Source organism: Furipterus horrens, unplaced genomic scaffold (assembly GCF_987537825.1).
Source record: "Furipterus horrens unplaced genomic scaffold, mFurHor1.1.pri manual_scaffold_1, whole genome shotgun sequence".
NCBI lineage: Eukaryota > Metazoa > Chordata > Mammalia > Chiroptera > Furipteridae > Furipterus > Furipterus horrens.
In genome coordinates this window covers 145,695,247-145,713,509 of record NW_028327171.1, presented here as the reverse complement: position 1 = coordinate 145,713,509, position 18,263 = coordinate 145,695,247, and the positions used below count along the sequence as shown (strand labels likewise).

General features: G+C 37.6%; 1 protein-coding gene across 2 annotated transcripts in view; it reads right to left on the bottom strand.

Moving 5' to 3' along the window:
- Positions 1–249: 249 nt before the first annotated feature.
- The window catches only part of MBD5 (methyl-CpG binding domain protein 5), a 398,748-nt gene continuing 380,734 nt past the window's right edge, over positions 250–18,263 (bottom strand). For both annotated transcript variants that reach the window (XM_090279601.1, XM_090279600.1), the window contains exons 13-15: positions 13,138–13,211; positions 4,357–4,432; positions 250–1,437 (exon numbers count right to left, since the gene is read on the bottom strand). In XM_090279601.1, the coding sequence (XP_090135727.1) occupies positions 1,366–1,437; positions 4,357–4,432; positions 13,138–13,211 (222 nt within the window). In that variant the 3' untranslated portion in view covers positions 250–1,365. The remainder of the gene's footprint in view (positions 1,438–4,356; positions 4,433–13,137; positions 13,212–18,263) is intronic.

The window sequence follows — 18,263 nt, the reverse complement described above, 5'->3', positions numbered from 1 at the left end:
CCTTATAATGGCTCACAGTTTTAGGTTTGTATACTTGTAATGAAGTATTTCTTTCTATATTTGTTTCAATTTTTTTCTTAATATAATATAAATAATTTGGTTAATAGATTTAACCTGCACATTTAGCCACATTAATATATATATATAAGAATCTGTTAATGGTATAAATAATTCTTTAAATAAAATAAATCTGATATGTTACATAATACTGATAAAAAATTACCATTGCTAATAATTTTGTAAGCCACCTTTACTTCTGGTTTAAGTAACACTGATGAATGAATATATGAAATTTGCTTTGATGATTCGTATTTCTTTTTGCTACTAAAGAAAGACTGAATGATAATCAACTTTATCTTTGATAATGATTTCAAAGTGAGGCTCTAGCCTCCATGTATGGGAACAGAAAGTCTTATCTTGTCAGGTACTGCCTGCAAAAAATCTTAACTCTGAACATCGATGGTGGCGCAGCATAAACTATCTAGTTCAATCGGTGGCTATCAAATGTTACCTACAGAAATGACTGAGTAAAATATTCCATCTAAGATTTTTTTATAAAACCTATCCTACTTTAAAACTCAGGTAAAAAAAATATGCAACAAATGGTTGCAGTTTCTGAATTCTTAATTTAGACCTGTGAGCCCTCATCCCTTTAGAAATCTGCAAGGTTTCAGTTTCCTAGACACCCGAAGTCAAGTCCAGTGCTTCCAGGCCGAGTTCATTCCAAACAGACAATAGAAATGGACACTCAGTGCTGTGCAGTGTATGTCATCATTCAGGTAATACATCATCATGCCTTTTCTCTGCTGTTAAATACAAAAACAGCATCTTTTACATTATCATAGAAAAGCATTTAGGTTGTATTTTTATTTATCACTTTACACTGGTAGTCTCTGGTAGGTGTACTCCATAGAAACCAAAGAATTTTGTACACTATTTCTTTGTACAATAAAAGATAAAGTGTGCATTAGGTACGCTTGTACATGACAATATTGTACAATATTTACATTTTTGATATCACCATGAAATTCTGTATTTTCTATGTACAACATTGAAAATTCTTCAGAAACATTTGGACTATTTCTTATAATCACAATTTTAGTATTATAGAAAAAAGAGTTTCTCAGTAATCTCTTGACCATTTATCACGCTCATCATTCAGGGATTTTGGTAGTTTTCTCCAGCATTCATTATTTTTCCTGACCAAAAAATACTGTATCACTGTTTCTTTTAGCACCCTGGGGTGGTGGTAGCTATCTGTCATAGTATAAATATTGATATAACAGTGGCTATATCAATACCTATACAGAGATACATCTGTGCGTATTCCTTTCATAAACACTGTGCATGGTGGAGTAGTCCCTGTTATCTGGAGATCTTCCTCCTCTTGGGCTTGGGGGGTCTCATTTGTCTGTCTCCCTGTGGGATTTGGTGAACCTGGAAATGAAGAGGTGGGACAAAAACAACAACAGAGGCTGAAATCATAGATATTGTATGATTTCTGATAAAGAACAGGGTAGGGAAACAAACTCAGGCTTTCATTTTTAATCACTGCTATCGTGGGGCACTTAAAATTTTTACCAAGACCCTAGATCTCAGTGCGCTCAAGGTCACTAAAGAATATGAGGAATCCTGGAAATAGCTAAGCAGAACACATTCTGTGGACCCCAAAAGAGTGGGCCATAAAGGAGGAACTGGAAAAAAATTCAAGTGTGGGAAATGTGATGGGCAGTTGCTCCTGCTGCTATTCATTTAAGATGAAAATAAGGCCTTTCTTGTCAGAGCCCTAGATCATCGACTTCACTAGGATCTGGCAAGTGGATAAATACACACCAACCATATTTTCTTTTTCACTCCATCATCCTACTTACCTTACAACTATGAAGAAGGGTCAATGATTATAAGAACCTCAGCCCAACGAAGTTTATTTATGAGAAGAGTCAAGATGGAAAACAGAACACCACTACCATCTGTTGGCAGATCTAAGCTTCTGTAGTCTGGGAAGAACAATTACTACAACTCATCTTTATAAACTAACACAGAAACTAGCAGAAGTCAGGGCTGTATATCAAATTGAACAGGGTGAAGCATTCGTAGAGAATGTATCCGACAGCAGGTCTGACTTTGAGGGGCAGAGGGCAGGTGCTAGAGGGGTGATTGGGTGCCCCATGTGGTATGGTGGCTACTAATAGGAGAGGGCAAAATCAAGACCCAGGAAAGGCTGGATGGACCCAAGGCAGCAGTGTAGCACATGCTTACCAACCAGCTCCCTGTGGAGGGACAAAAGCCATTGTAGCACGTGCCAATTTCCATGGTGTAAATAGTTCTACTGAGGTCAAGTTCAAGCTACCAATGTGATGTCAAAGAACTCAGAGTTAGGAAGAGATATGCACAATCAGTTCTTGAGATCCACTACAAGTTGGCTCTATTGTATGTTTTAAAAATAATGTTTATATAATAGCAAAGGCCAATACTATTCAGGGTCAAAAGCAGAAAACTTAAAAAATGTATATTTAAATTTAAAAAATAATATGAGTTTTTCAAACTGCCTCTTTTTTCTAACCCTTCACATACATTTAAAAAAATCCCGAGTCTCTGATAAGGAGCTATAACTGAAACCATTTTATAATCAAGGAAAGAAGACTTTATTCAAGAATATAAATTAGTAACCCCTGGATCAAATGTGGCCTGAAAAGGTATTTTTTTCAGCCATATGATGTTTTAATATTTTTAAAATAGTTGTCAACATTAAAAAGAGAGAAATTTTATTTTTAGACTTCTAGCATGTCACACAACATAGGAAGATCTTGCAACACTGGCAGAATTTCTTTTCTACTTGGTTCAGACCTGCTGGAATGCGGCAACAGGGGCTCCTTCTGCACAGAGCACACCCTCAGGGTGGCCGCAGTCTGCATCACTCTCGACTGCCTGCTGGCCACAAAGGCCCAATGTCTTAAGGCAGACACTAGTGAGATGCTTGCCAAACTCATTTTCTCTTCTTCCTGAGCAGGCACACGGTATAATGTTAAGAGCACCATAGGCTTGGGTCAGGCCAGGAAAGTCAGCAGAAGTGATGAGCTTCCAGGCCTGGCCCATAAAACCTATCCTGGGAGTCCTCTGTGTACACTCTCTTCTCTCAGCTGCTGGGCTGGATGCAAAGGACATAATGGACTCCTTTGAGGCTCTAAGGAATAGTGGACACTAGATACAGAAAGACCCTGAGCCCCCAAATAACCATGTGGAGCAAGACCTTCCGCAACCAGAAGTAGTGCCGAGTGAGCCTTTACCGTGTCGAGCCTCTGAGACTGGCAGTCGGTAGGCAGCCTTCCCTGACCAGTGTATCTTGGTTGGCATTTCTCAATCCACTCAAATTGCTGTTTTTCTCATACCTGACCCATCTTACCTATTGAAATTATTTGTCTGGTCCTAGAAGGTTGAGTATATAATCCCTGTTCTGGACTTTTCCCATAATTCTATCAGGAAATTTAACATCTCATGGCCTCAATTCACCCATCTGTGAAATGACGGGTTGGATCCCAGAATCTTTAAAGTCCATACTAATCCAGACAGTCTGTGAATCTTTAATGTGTATCTGTCATGCAACAGTCACTGGGTGGGTCTCAGATAACCTTGTTAACACAAAGTGTCAGGTTAAAGTAAAAGACATTACCTTTCATAGCTGAATAGCTTTAGTTAATTCACATTTTTAAAGAGATTCCCCAAACTGTATTTTAAGTGTTTACATTAGTGAGTTAGAGGACCTTGATTAAATTTCTCACATTCAACACTATTACATGCACTGTTCAATAAAGGAAAGAAAGGAAATAAAGGAAAGAAAAAGTAGACGCTACTCTTTAAAGCCAGAGGTTATAGAGTTAATTAGTTTAACACAATTTTGTGCCAAGTGTTATATTTTTTAGGTAAAATAGAAAGGAAACGAGAGGTCTATATACTCTTGATCTTGACCCTGTTGTTCAATTCCACTTTTTGTTCTAGGGACAGAGTAAAATTTGCCTTACTGAATATTTAGCCAACACTAATGGTCACAGTTATTCAGAGTCCAATGCAGAAAGCTGTGGTTTGACCTTCAATATTTTGCTGCTCACATTTAAAAAGGATGCTATGTGGGGTAAAAAAACCCAAAAGTTACTTATATCAGACAAATACATAGTTAATACTGCTATGTTATTTTTTCTTAAATTATTTTGAATCTTTTGATGTCAGTCTTTTTTTTGAGCCTAGTAATTTAGCATTGTCACATGAGTTGCTTGACAATATTTGGAGGCTTTAACAAAAATGTGTAATACAATTTATTTTCAAAGAAACACAATATAATGGAAAAATAAATTAACTTACAGTCCCAGACATTTTGTCCAGTTCACTCATGGCCTCATGAATAGCAGCTTCTAAATGGTTATTTAGCTTTCCACTTCTAGAATTAATGAAAACAACACATTAGATTAATAAATTAAAGAAACAAAAGTGCAATTTAATTCCCTAATCAGAAAACAGAAGGACCAATTCCACCACAGAAAATCAGCTTATATTCGCATTTGGAAATTTCAGATGACAAAGCACTATGAATTCTCACCACTGAATACTGATGATAAAGTAGCAGAATTATGGGAAGAAAAAAAACACACGACTGGGGAAATGGGTTCTTTCCCCTTCCATGTGCTTCTCCCATAGTCTGATAATTTTGCAAGAAATTCGACCCACGTGTCCCCTTTCCCACAGATGCCGCTTGTCCTTCCACATTCCAGCCGCCCTGCATTGCTTCTGGTGTCCTGCCTGCTTGTTTTCAGGCAGCCAGGCTGTGGCCAACGGGAAGGGCGGAGGGGCTGAATTGCAGACTCTGGCCACTAGGGAGCTCCCTCTGCCCTCTCTGGAGCTCCTGGCTTCTGGAGTGGAGCAAATGAAGGCTGATAACCAGATGGGAAACGGTTAACTCGCCACACCCGAGGCTCCTTCCACGCCTGGGCCCACCACGTTTTCCCCAAAATTAAAGTGGCATAACTATTTGAACAGGTAAAGAATAACGGTCTCAGAGTGTCTGTCACTTTTGCGACCTTTTCTCCCTACTTAGCATTCCGTTATACATGTTTGGTATAATAACACACACGGTACATCTGCCTGTATTGAAACTTACACCTAGGAAGCTGTTGAACTAATTACTAAAATCAGGCAAATCCATACCGTTCACTTCTGTAGTTATGTGCCCCTTGTCCATTCCGTTAACCTATTTTCCCCTTCTTTCTACATATAAATAAATTACCCGATTATTCTGAGTAAGGTGATTCACTTCATTTATCTCGTCATACAACGACTAGAAGAGCTGAAAAGGTAAAACTTTTCCTAACAGATGAGTAGCATGGCTTTCCAAGAGTTAGGCTGTATCTCAGCATCTCCAGGCAGATAGGATTTACAACTGTGGAAGTATCTCTCTCACAGTCCCATTTAATTTGGCTCGCAACATGTTTATAAACGTTTTTGAACTTTAGAGGAAAGCCTTTAGATGAGACATTTCGGTTTACCACAGTCCTCACCACATTTTATCCTCATGTACCAGGGCGGGACTATTCATACGTTTAGTTTCTGTGTACACCTTGGAGAACTCGGAGTCTTCCGTGCCTGAGCAGTGCATGGATGCCTATGTTTACTAGATAAAAATACGTGTCCAAAGGTAGCATGATGGCCCTACATTTGGAAAACCTGTAGTAAGCACTTAAGTCAGTTTAACTGAAAGGAAGGATTAATGTATTGGTTTTAACTACATCATGAGGGCAATATAACACCAGAACCCTCCCACTCACCTTTTGCTGACCTGTAAGCTAGCCTCTAGCTTTTACATTTTTCCCACTTATTTATAGAAATGTAAACAATGCAGAAAAGTGCATAAAATAAATTAACAACTCCCAAAAACCCATTTCTAAGAACAAACTGTTAATAAATTACACATTTTCTTTAAGTCTTTTTTATTAAAAAAAATTAAAGCTGATGTTCCCAGTTGTCATCAATTCCAGGTCCCTTCTCTCCCACCCTCCTCCCCAAAGGCAACTGTGTTGTATATCCTTCTAGAATGTTTTCACATTTTATATAATATATCCATGAACAGTACTTAGTATTGTTTTATTGGTTTTTGGAATCTAATGAACAAAATAAACTAGAAAACAAAATAGAAACAGACTCATTAATGGAGAGAATAGACTGACAGCCATCAGAGGGGAGGGGGTTGCAGGGCGGGTGAAAAAGGTGAAGGGATTAATCCAAAAAAAAAAAACAAAAAAAACCCCAAACCACCAAAACTCATAGATACAGACAAACAGTATGGTGATGACCAGAGGGAAAGGGGTGTGTGGGAGGCAGCAGACGGTAAAAGGGGGATAAATGGTGACGGAAGGAGACTTGACTTGGGGTGGTGAACACACAACACAATATCCAGATGATGTATTATATAGAATTGTACACTGGAAACTATACAATTTTATTGGTCAATGTCATCCCAATAAATTCAGTAAAAAAAAAAAATATATATATATGTATATATATATATATACATATATACACATACATACATAGAAAAGTTGTCCTGAAGTAACACCATTCTGCAACTTCTCTTTTTCTCCCCTTATCACTATTCCTGAGCACTGTCCAAGTTGATATAACCTATTTATTTATATACTTTTATTATCTACCCATTCTGGTTTTTAAGAGGCCCTGGGTATCTTGGGGAGTCAATCTGTCCTGTATTCCCAGTGAGGAGTTCGCTAAACATGATTCTGGGTGACTAGGCAGGAGTCCAGACCCAGGACTCTGCAGGGCCCTGCAAGCTTGGCTGAGGTTTCGTGGGCTGTTTAGAGAAGGTCTTGACGGTATCACACATTGCCTAGTTGTTCAACAGTATTACACCTTGTGTAATGTGTTAAATAGATTTATCTTTACTCTTTTCCTTTGTATTGAAAAATAGGAACATAAGTTTTAAAAGATATTTGTTATGTATTTTGATTATAAGATCTTATGGGTTTAAAATTGACTATGTAAAGCTCTAAATGTCTAAAAAGAAAGTAAAATGTTTCTATAAAAAACCATCAGAGAATCTTGTTTCTCTCACCTTTATCTTAATAAAAAAATACAGCCGCTATTTACTGAAAATTTTCTGTGTTAATTTTGTGTTAAATCTTTATATACATTATCTTACTTAATCCATACAACAATCCTAAAAATTAGGTAGTATGACAACTGTTTGTATGCAATTCTTCATAACTTTTTAGGGAGAATTGGTGAAACCAAATTTAATTTTGAAATCAGGAAGATGGACATTTAAATACAATACTTTTCAAAAATAATAAACAAAAGTCATAAAAAATTTTACCTAACTATAAAACATTATAATAAAATCAACATTATACTATATAAATAATTCAACATTACTTGTTAAATGAAAAGAGAATTTTAGAAGTTTGTGATCTCATTCTTTAACAAGATATTTAAAATGTTTGTAAATACCTATTATTAATTTAAACTACATTAGTATATTATTTTTCTTTGACAGACTTAAGTTTAAATGCTTGTATCTATTATTAATTTAAACTACATTAGTATAATACTATTTTTCTTTGACAAACTAAAGTAGTTAATAGAGGAAGAAATGACTACTTTTGGAAGAGAGAGTAGATACAGAGATGTGGGGCATGAAATTACTTGAATGTTGACTTCGCAGACCAATTTTTATACTCATTGTCAGGTCAGGAAAAAATGAACTTTAAAAAAGGAAGAAAAATTCTGTGAGTTCCTGAAATGAACAATTAGTGAAAATGTGGTCCTCCGACCCAGTGGTTTCCCTGTGGTGCCTCATCTACTATTTTCTATATCCCGCTGACATTTAATAATAAACATTTTTACTAACGGACACTCTAAAACCTACTTGATTAAGCAATAGATGTTCATAGCATTTCTAGTTATTAATGGGGATAATTGCCACTTCTCACCTTCACTGCCTATATTGTCACACATTATCCTTACCTTCATGCACACACACACAAAAGCCAGGTACACATCTGTGAGTGGTACAAGAAGTAAGAGGGAAATGAGAAACTGCATGTTGATCTGTCAGTTTAAAATTTAGGCAACTTCATATAGAACAGAACAAATGTGGGTAAGACAAATGTGAGGAGCCTCAGACTCTGAAACGCAATTCACAGAGAAAGTATGCAGACTTAAGACAATTTTACACACTAAGTATCACTTCTTGGTTTTAAAGTAAAAGTGTGATTTATTTTATTACTTCATTATTTTCCAGCTTCATAAAAATCAGTTTACCAAATAACTTATATGTACATATAAGACAGAAGATTTGATCCTCACTTAAATGAAAACCATAACATGTCTAAAAGCTATGGGATTTTTTCTTAAAGCTATTGCCTCTTTTAAATACAAAATAATCTTGACTAGTGTCTTCAATAAATACATTATTTCTTTTGTAATTAGGCTGTAATAAGCATATAAGTTTAAAGATATTTTTATTATACGATTTGTAGGATATTGAGGATTAAACTAACTACATAAAGTTTTAAACATTTAATATGGTGGTAGAATGTTTCAACTGGCAAAAATATCAGATAATTTTGTTTCCTTCACCTGTGTCTTTATAACAAAAACAATTATTTACTAAATATTTATCATGTTCCAGGTACTGTGTTAAGGCTCTAATTATATTATCTATGTTACAAAAATCCTAAGAGGTAAATATTAATATGCCTTTTTTGGAAATAAAGAATTTAGGCTCAGAGAGGGTAAGCAACATACCCAAGGCTATACAGAAAAACTATGTGAAAGAAACAGGATTAAGCTCAGGTCAAAAACCAACCTCTTAACAATCTTGTTTCAAATACCATCTTCCCCTTTCAGGCTCTCCGTCTCTTCTTTATCCCTCAGTCTACAAAAGCAGTCAAATCTTTGTAATCTGAAAAAAGTCTTCCATTGTTATTCTTCAGTAACTTCTCACATTAATGGAAGAGACAGAGGCTGCTTTGTTCTTCTACCCACTACTCCCGGGGAAACTGCTTTCACTAACGTTACCACTGACCTCTGAATTGCCCAGTTCAATGGAGATTGTTCAGTTCTCATCTTACTGGGCCCCTGTTGAGCATTTTATCATCCTGAAATGTTTAGAACTTGGCTTGTAACACTCTACTCTCTTACTACTGATTCTCCCCCTTCTTGCTGACCACTCTTCTCACCTTCTTCAATATTTCTAGTAAATTTCAAACGTCCCAGTGTTCAGTCCTTAGCCCATTATTCAAATTGGTCAAAGTATCTCTGTGTGATCGCAGCCATTTTTACGCTGTCAAATGCAAGTTCTTCCCAGTTTCAGACCTGTGTGTCCAGTCTACCCCACAGGGACCCTACACAGCACTCAGCAGTTCCCCCTGTATTCTCCCGCTCAGTCAGGGTTTCCACCACCCACCACATCACCCAGACTGAAACGCTGATTACCTACCTCCTTGCCTACATTTCAGTCCATTACCATGATGCTCTGTCAATTTTACTTCCCAAATATTTCTATACCTCACTCCTCCTTCATCTTCATTGTTTTCTTCCTGGTTTGAGTCCTTGCCCTCCTTTGTCTTCTACCACAGCCTCCTAAACAATCTCCCTGTCCCCAAAATTGTTCCCCTAAAGTTTATCTTCCACACAGCTATATCCAAAGCAAAAATCCAACCACCTGTCTCCTTTGGGCACTTCCAATAAGATGAAGGATCCTATGCGCCCTCACTAGGCTCTTACGCTCTGGTTCCTGTTTACACCTGTGGTTGCATCTCTTACAGTTTCCTGTTGGATACTTTCCAGTCCACCCCTGGCTGGTTTGGCTCAGTGGATTGAGCATCGGCCTGCGAGCTAAGTGTCGCTGGTTCGATCTTCCAGTCAGGGCACATCAGAGAAGGAAAACTCTGACTCCAAAAAAAAAAAAAAAACCTCCGCTGCCTTGCGGCATACCTCTCCAGGGGAAAGGCTAAGGGAGTAAACCCCGACAGAAAATCCGGAGCCAGAGTCCCTAAGGCGGTTTGACGTTGTAGTCAACACCGGCAACTCCTGCGGCGCACCTGAAACCAAGCTGTATTGACTCCGTCTTTCCCTTGGACCCTTCAGCTGCGAAGAGAGGGGGGGTCTGCTGCATGGGCAACAGCAGACCCTCCATATCACCCTGCCCAGGCTCTGTAGCTTCAGCTTCACTGGAGAGGACACTCCAGCGTCATCGCAAGATGTCGATTCAACACGGGAGGAGACAGATACCGTGTCACTCCCGAGTCGGACTGCACAGCCATTCTCGGCGGTGCAGCTAGACTCTTAAGAAGCTACACCATCGTCTCTCGAGACGGACGGCTGCCGACGACTTTCCAGTCCCCAATTCCAACGCTGATCCCATCTACACACTATACCACCCCACCCTTGTTTCTTTTGTCTGGCTAACACCTCAGTAGTGTGTAAGGCTTGGCCCAGATATCTTCTTCTCTAGCAGGTCTTCCTTTACCTGAGTTTAATGCCACTTCTCTATTATCGCAAAATAGATGATACACATCACTGTCACTGCAATTTGAACATTTTACTTATTTGTTTCTGGGTCTGTCTTCTTCACCAGTGAGCTTCAGGTCTTGCAGCACTGTGCCTGGCACAGATTTTTTTTTGTTAATTAGTCTCCTTCAATTGAGGAATGAATAAATGACTGAGTTCCACACATTATTTATCACTTATGTGACCTTCATCTAATTATTTAAATGATTTGGGTCTGAGTGTCCTCATCTATAAATGGGCTCAGTAATTCTGGCCCATCCTGTGATTGCATAAACCACATATGCAGAACATAATCTATTCTTCTGGGCATTTATAAGGCAAGTCAGTCTACTTAAACAATAGTATTGTATAAATAAAGCTGTTTTTACTAATGTGTGCTTCATCATTTCTTCTTTACCTCTTCAATCTGTACTCTAACTTAATGATTTCATCAGAGTTCCTTGAGGTAATGCCACTTAGGACCCATGTAAATCCACTACAAATAGTAAACTGGTTTTGAAGAAAAAATTTAAAAAACTACTGTTACTCAATACTTTTCAGAAATTGCTTAATGGCAAATTTACAGGGAAAGTACAGTTTATATCTAGGCAATATACCTAAATATTTGGAGGAGCTATTTCATTTCTGTGTTATCAACTCTGTTTGGGGTATTTTGCACATAATCCGGCTAACTTGCATGCTTTAGTTGAGAAAAGATTTTAGGGATTTTTTTTACATCAGTTAAACAAGAACTGTTGATTATTCTATAGCAAACAGCCCATCACAAATTTGTGATGTAAGTAATTTTCAATTTTCCTCCTTTCATCCAGATCTTTTATTAATTTTGTAGGCCTATCCTAATACTAAGCTCTCCACTGGAAGTGTCACTTCAGTTAGAGTAGAGGGCACTTGCATCACTGTGTCCTTATCAGATCTACAGTGAATCAGGACATTCACTTGTCCCTCCACAGCCAGTGCCACCTTGCTACCTTCCAAAGGAGTCCAATGTAGGAGTCGGCCCCTTGCGGTTGACATCCTTTAATGAGACATTCCAGTGAGATGAAAAGAGTCTCCCCAAGATTTGTTGAGTTCTAAAATTTTACCTCTAGCAAGAATTACTGAAGACACCACTAAGAGAAAGAGAGTGTTCTTTAATAGATATTGATATTATTATATAAACCTTTTACACAAGATATGACGAGGTCTGTCGAGAAAAATCCAGCCATTGTTAATATAGCGAGAGTGGTTTGTGCAGCATCGATGTAACCTGGCAGCCAAGGAGAGTGGACTGGAACGCACATGCGTGAACAATGACAACTTCACTGCACTAGTCATTGGGGGCAGTAGACACCATTGAGTGAGCATATGTACTATGTGGCCATTGCATTCAAAATGACTGAGCGAGTAGAACAACAAATCAGCATCAAGTTTTGCGTTAAGCTTGAATATTCCTTTGTGGAAACTATTTGGATGACTCAGAAGGCCGCAGCTATGGGCAACTGGTGATTGGTAGCTTCATCACGACAACAAGCCCACTTATGCATCACGGCTTGGGCAATTTTTTGGTGAAGCATCAAATCACCCAGGTGACTCAGGCCCCCTACAGTCCAGATTTGGAACCTTGTGACTTCTGACTTTTCTGAAAACTAAAATCACCTTTGAAAGAGAGGAGACTTCCGACCATTGATGAGATTCAGGAAAATATGATGGGGCAGCTGATGGTGATTGGGAGAACTATGTGAGGTCCTAAGGTGCCTTCTCTGAAGGGGACTGAGGTCCTATGTTCATTGTCCTATGTACAATGTTTCTTGTATCTTGTGTCTCTGTTTTTCATATTACATGGCTGGATACCTTCTAGACAGACCTTGTATAATCCTAATCATTCTGATTTCATAATTCTTGGATGTTTGATAATATAAAAAGTCAATTATATATTTAAAAAATATTTTTCCATGTACATATAGAGAAGCAACATTTGAAGTTCTTTACCTCAAAATAAAATAATACATATGATACATAAAACTACATTGTATTACAGTGGAAACTGTGTTTCAAATATTATTTTCCTGTCCACTCTACATTTACTTAGGATATAAAGCTCTGGAGAAACACAAATAATAATGTCCCAAAGTTCAACTTCTTGTTATAATTCCAAAGAGAACTTATTGCACCTGACCCAAGGGGGGAAAAATTATTTACCTTCACTTTGACTAATAATAGTTAATTTGCCAAATTGTAAATGGTAGACTTTTGCTATACTATCAGACAATTTAATTGCTACATGTTGGGAATATAGATTATATTTTCCTGCCCACTAAATCAGAAGGATGGAGATGCAGGGAATTAGGAAGGAGCTGATGAAGAGCGCAACCCCACACACAGTATAAATTGTTGAGAAAATATTTTCTGTAATAGCTAATTTGTCTAATTTGTCTACAATGGTCCTCCTTGGTTATAATATTAAACGGTTCTTAGGCAGGTTACAAGATGGATAAAATCAGTGAGATTTCATTGTCCTTTGAAAGGAAAACCCATAAAGTATATTCCTGAAAAACAAAATGGGAAGAAAAAAAACATAGCGCTTACTTTCTGTTTCTTTTCCTGGCCCGGCTGTAGGCTTCAAAACCTTCTGTTAGTGTCCTCAGCTTCTCAGGCTCCACCTAAGTGAAGGCATGAAGACCAAACCACATTACCCAGATCTGCAATTGTTAACACGTTCTGTCTTTCCTGACTATAAGCAGGTTCTGCGTGGGGCGGGGGTGGGGGCGGGGGTGGTGGTGTTAACACTTGCACTTCCCTGTCAGATGTCACAGGTTGATTCCATGGCTCCGGGCTGCAAATGTCAATGGAAAGGAAAGACAGGTGGGCTGTTCAATTGTCAACATTTTGAAAATACTGTTTAAGAACAACATTTGAAATTTAAGCAACTTCGTGACTTGCAAAATCATAGAAATCAGAGATCCTGCTTTGCTTTCTTCACCACCTGTTGTTCAGAAACTGCAAATCTATATTTCATCAGGAGAGGACAAGAGCAGTGGTTAGTGAACGGAGGGCCTTTGGAGTCGAGAGGGACGTTTCAATCTGACCTCCTAGCATGAGTAAAACACTCCCATTTCCTGAGCCTCAGCTACCCCTCTTTAAAATGAGGATGATGATACCTACCTTCTTGCTAGAATGGCTGTGCGTTTAAAATGTGACAAGCCACACTGAACATTTAGGCAAGCATAGAGCCGCTAGTATTACCTAGTATGTCTCAGGGAGGCTGCCCACAGTGCCTACTGGTCTGGGAAAAAGGTGTTGCTACACCTTATGGGCAGGTCCTCTCCCCTGTCCTGCTTTATCACTTCCACTACCTCATCACAGTGCAGCTGCCAAAGGGCAGCTGGGGGAGCGGTGGGGGTGGGGGATGAAGCCTTTGCCACTCACCCACAATGATCTCTATGTTGGTTCTTGAAGCTACCTCCCCTAGGAAAAACAATTAATAAATAGGAAAACTTGTATGTAACTTGTGAATAAAAACACCTTTAGAAAAACACTGCTATTTGTATTGATCTTTTTAAAAAAAGATAAAGTAAAAACAGTGTTACTTGTATGAACACAACTTCAAGGTAAATCCCCTGGTCATTCCTTAACCTAGCTTTTCCTCACTCCTCCATTATTTTCATATAAAAATTCAGAGGTTGACAGAAATACTTTACGGGTAAGAAAGTGGACACTAATAAATGAGGATATTATCGTCATCTTTTGACCCATGAATATTATTTATAAATTATTTTTTTCCTTTGACTCCCTTCTAATTTTGTACATGGTGATGATTAACAAAGTGTTTCCATTGCCAAGCCTGAAAACAAACATTTCTAATCAATGGGAGAAACGGTCAAATATTGAAAACATCTGTCTTGTAGTAATTTTTGTATTTTGTCCTAAAGGATTCAAATAGCTTATATACACAAGTTCAGTGGGCATAATCAACCTATCAGGTGCCAGAACAAGAGATGACTTTGTTCCAATGACACTTCATAGGAGCTATGAAGAAAACGTCTTATCAGGATGATTGGAAAAGCTTAAGTAAGTTGAATACATCCATGTGTTGTTTAAAAAAAAAAGTGCTTAGATACATTTTCACATTTCATGTTAGACACGAGATTTGATCTTGTATTCACTCACACAAAGAGAATACAAAAGCTATTTGACACACTACATTTATGTAATTTATAGCTAATTTCACTTATATTTAAATGGCCTTCTCAACAACAGGAAGAAAGCTTTCTTGTAACAGAAATTTTTATTAGACACAAATTCGTGTAGTAAGAGATCTCAGAAGTGGTGAATGGATGTCTATGTATACACACAGACATACTAAAAAAATTAAGTCAAATTATTTTAAATCAAATTACATTTTTACAGAAATTTAGGTAACACTTGCCCGAAATTGTTTTCAGAATTTTCCTATGCTTAGATAATTTCCTGGTGATTTTTCTAAACTAAATCTTTACAATGATTTCTTCATTTAATTTTTCCTGTAAGGGTCAAAGTTACTCTCTCCACAACTTATATTGTTTATAAAGGATTCAATAAACTTGACAGAGAAAGCAAGGAAGGTGCTTTTCAAAACTGTCAGTGAGAGACAATGTTAAAATTCCCTGCGGGTTTTAATCCTGATAACAGGATTAAATCTCTTGGTGATTACTTTTCGGCTACTTAGTGCTGAGGCAAAGCTGTCACACAAAGGTCAAAGGCTAGAGCACAAGCCATACCAAGATTTCATAGTGGAGATAAGAGAGCTGACCTCAGTACCTGGCTTCATTCTTTACTGTTGCGTCCCATCTCTACCCTGCCAGCAGACACTGTGGGTGAAATGGTATCATGCCCAGCATTAACTTAGTTAGAAGGTGAGGACTTTATTGTCTATGACTGTGTCCTTGGGAATCCCTCTTCTCTGAGCTTCTGCTCTCTCATCGGTAAAGTGGGGCTAATTGTGCACATTTTTATGGGTCATTGAAAGACTCTAAAAAGACAGTGCACATGAAGGTGCTTTATAAACACCAAAGCAGTGAAATTATTATAGGTGCAACATGGGCAGACCTTTAAACATTTTTAATAGTTATGTACTTACATGAATTTATTTTAGAAAAACACAGAAACCACTTTACCTATGACTTCACATATAACTGTAACTTAGAAGACTGAAGAAGCTATTAAAAAAAGTGTCTTGGATAGTTTTTAGTACATAATATGTTTTCAAAAAATATTTGTTGACTGAATAAATGAGTAAATGAGTTTAAAGAAAAATTTTAGGGGTGGGGTGGGTTGGGGGGAGAAATGGGGAAAAATGAGACAACTGTAATAGAAAAACAATAAATAAATAAATACAAGAAAAATTTTAATTAAATAATAGTACAGGCAACATATCATTTTAGTTGAAATCTGGGAAAAAGCAAATTAGGCAAATATGACACATTTCTTAAGTTAATTATTATCAAACATTTATTAAATAGTAAATATTTTTTAAAATCTTGAGAGAATTGGAATTAATGATAAGTAAATAATTTGGGGTAAAATATTAACTCACCTGTGACAGAAAGGATGAATCTAACTTTCCAACAATAGTGCAACAATAGAACTCATGGAAATATCACTAAATTGACTCCTCATTTTTTCCAATGAACTAACCAGATCTACATTATTACTATATTCATCAGTGACACTATCTGAGGGTTTTGTGTCTGTGTTTGCTTCGTCTCCTCTTCACTTGGGATAGCAGTATCTTTGAGTTTTAGAGAACTACACCACAGGACTAGAGTAAATCTACTCTAAATGTGAAAACAAATTTCATATCGATCCACAACACATAAATATGAAATGTTTTGTATAAACTCATACATCTCAAGAAACATTGCGTAAACTCTCATGTAACAGAAGTGTGTATTTGCCTCAGACCTGAGATTGCATTTGCTACTATTAAATATCTCCACGAAAACTGCATCGACAAGCCCAAGAACTCTGTACGAGTTTCAGTACCCTGTGAATGGAGAGAGGCCTCCTTACCCTCTTGGATATGACTAAGGAAAAAAAAAATTTCACAATACTGTGTTCCCCAATTCACTAGAGCAAAGCTTACAGTCATATCTAAGCTTTTGACCCACTCAGTTTACTCTTTCCCCTGATATTCACATGTCTGGCCTTATCTAGTTCTTCATTTTTATTATCTCTCAAATTTTGATCAGGCATTGAGTTTCTTAGCCTGGATCTTATCTTGCTTATCACTTTTCAGAAACTATTTTGCTTTCTTTTCAAGAAGATTCTGTTGCTACAGAGCATTGATTGCTTCTGCCATTTCACGAGCCAAAATGTAGCCCACATATTGTGGGTATGGATTCTGTACTGAGAAGGGATTCCTTTTCAACAGAGGTTAAGAAAATACATAAGGTAAAGGGAATACACAAAGGAGGATTTCAACAGAGAATTATAGCACCAAACAATGCAAACAGCTCACACTAATAATCAAGCACAGAAAGCATATTCTTGAAAATAAAATGTTTAAACATCGCAGGAGGGCGCACTTCCCAAAGGCAGACCCCAAGGCTCAATTTCCTAAGTTATATACTCCCTAATATGATGGCAGGCTGGCTCTGGTTTGATTCCACACTGTGAAAATGTGTGCGCATGCGATGCTGAGCTGACATACAAAAAGTGAATTGTCCCTAAATCAATTTTCTTATGAGTTTTAATGATGAGTTTTGTCTGTTTTGAATGACCATCTAGGGAACTATTGTTATCTCTACCTGCTGAATAGAATGGCGTGGAAAAAGTCAAAGTGTGAGCCTAGAGAAGGAGCACCCACTCACTGCCTTTCAAGCCTGTCTGTTTGATCAGGTGCAGTTGCACCGAAATGTAGAGCTTTTCTGGGTCATGAGGAGATGTCTCTATTTGTTGAACAACAAATGTTTCATTGAAAAGAAAGAATTTGGTACCAATCTAGATATAAAACCTTTCCTAAATTTGGTTTTGGTCAGGATAAATATTGAATGTTAGAGCAATGAAATGTAAAGACCAAAGGGGCCATGCTCAGAAGGAGTAAAAATGATCTACTCAGAAAAATGATCTACTCAGAAGAAAGGAAGAATTTTACTTTCTGTTATTAAAAAAGAAAAAAGAGAATCATCCTTTTCAGGTTAGTTGATGTAAGATCAAAGATGAGAATTACAAAATTTGTTTTAGAAAACAAGAGCATTTTTCCTGTGTTTAAGTAATCATTGAAATGAGTACATAAAGATGACTGTCTTCCCCTATAGCTGTATAGCCTTAAAATGTTTGTGCAGTGCGGCGTGTAGGTGTAGTGCCAGCAGAAGCCGTTTTCTTTTCCAAGAATTCTCTAATCGGGTGCCAAGACCTGGCAGTGCGTCTCTCTGGCTGTGACCATGTACTTGAGCACTGCAATGAGGTCTTACTCTTGGCCACTGAGCCTCAAACTATAAAGGGTTCAGGGTTCAGAGAGAAACTTGTGTTTACTTAGAAAGAGTATAAATGTCTTCCAGAAGGTACTTCATTACAAACTGATAACCAAAGGAAAAAAAGTATTAGTAAGGTGATACCACTTCCCCAATGGTACAATAAGGCACACAATATCCCTCAGCACTGTCACAGCTTCAGCAGTGGCGCAGGATTATGTAGGGGCGATTCAGTCCAACTTCTCACAGATGGTTAAAAGT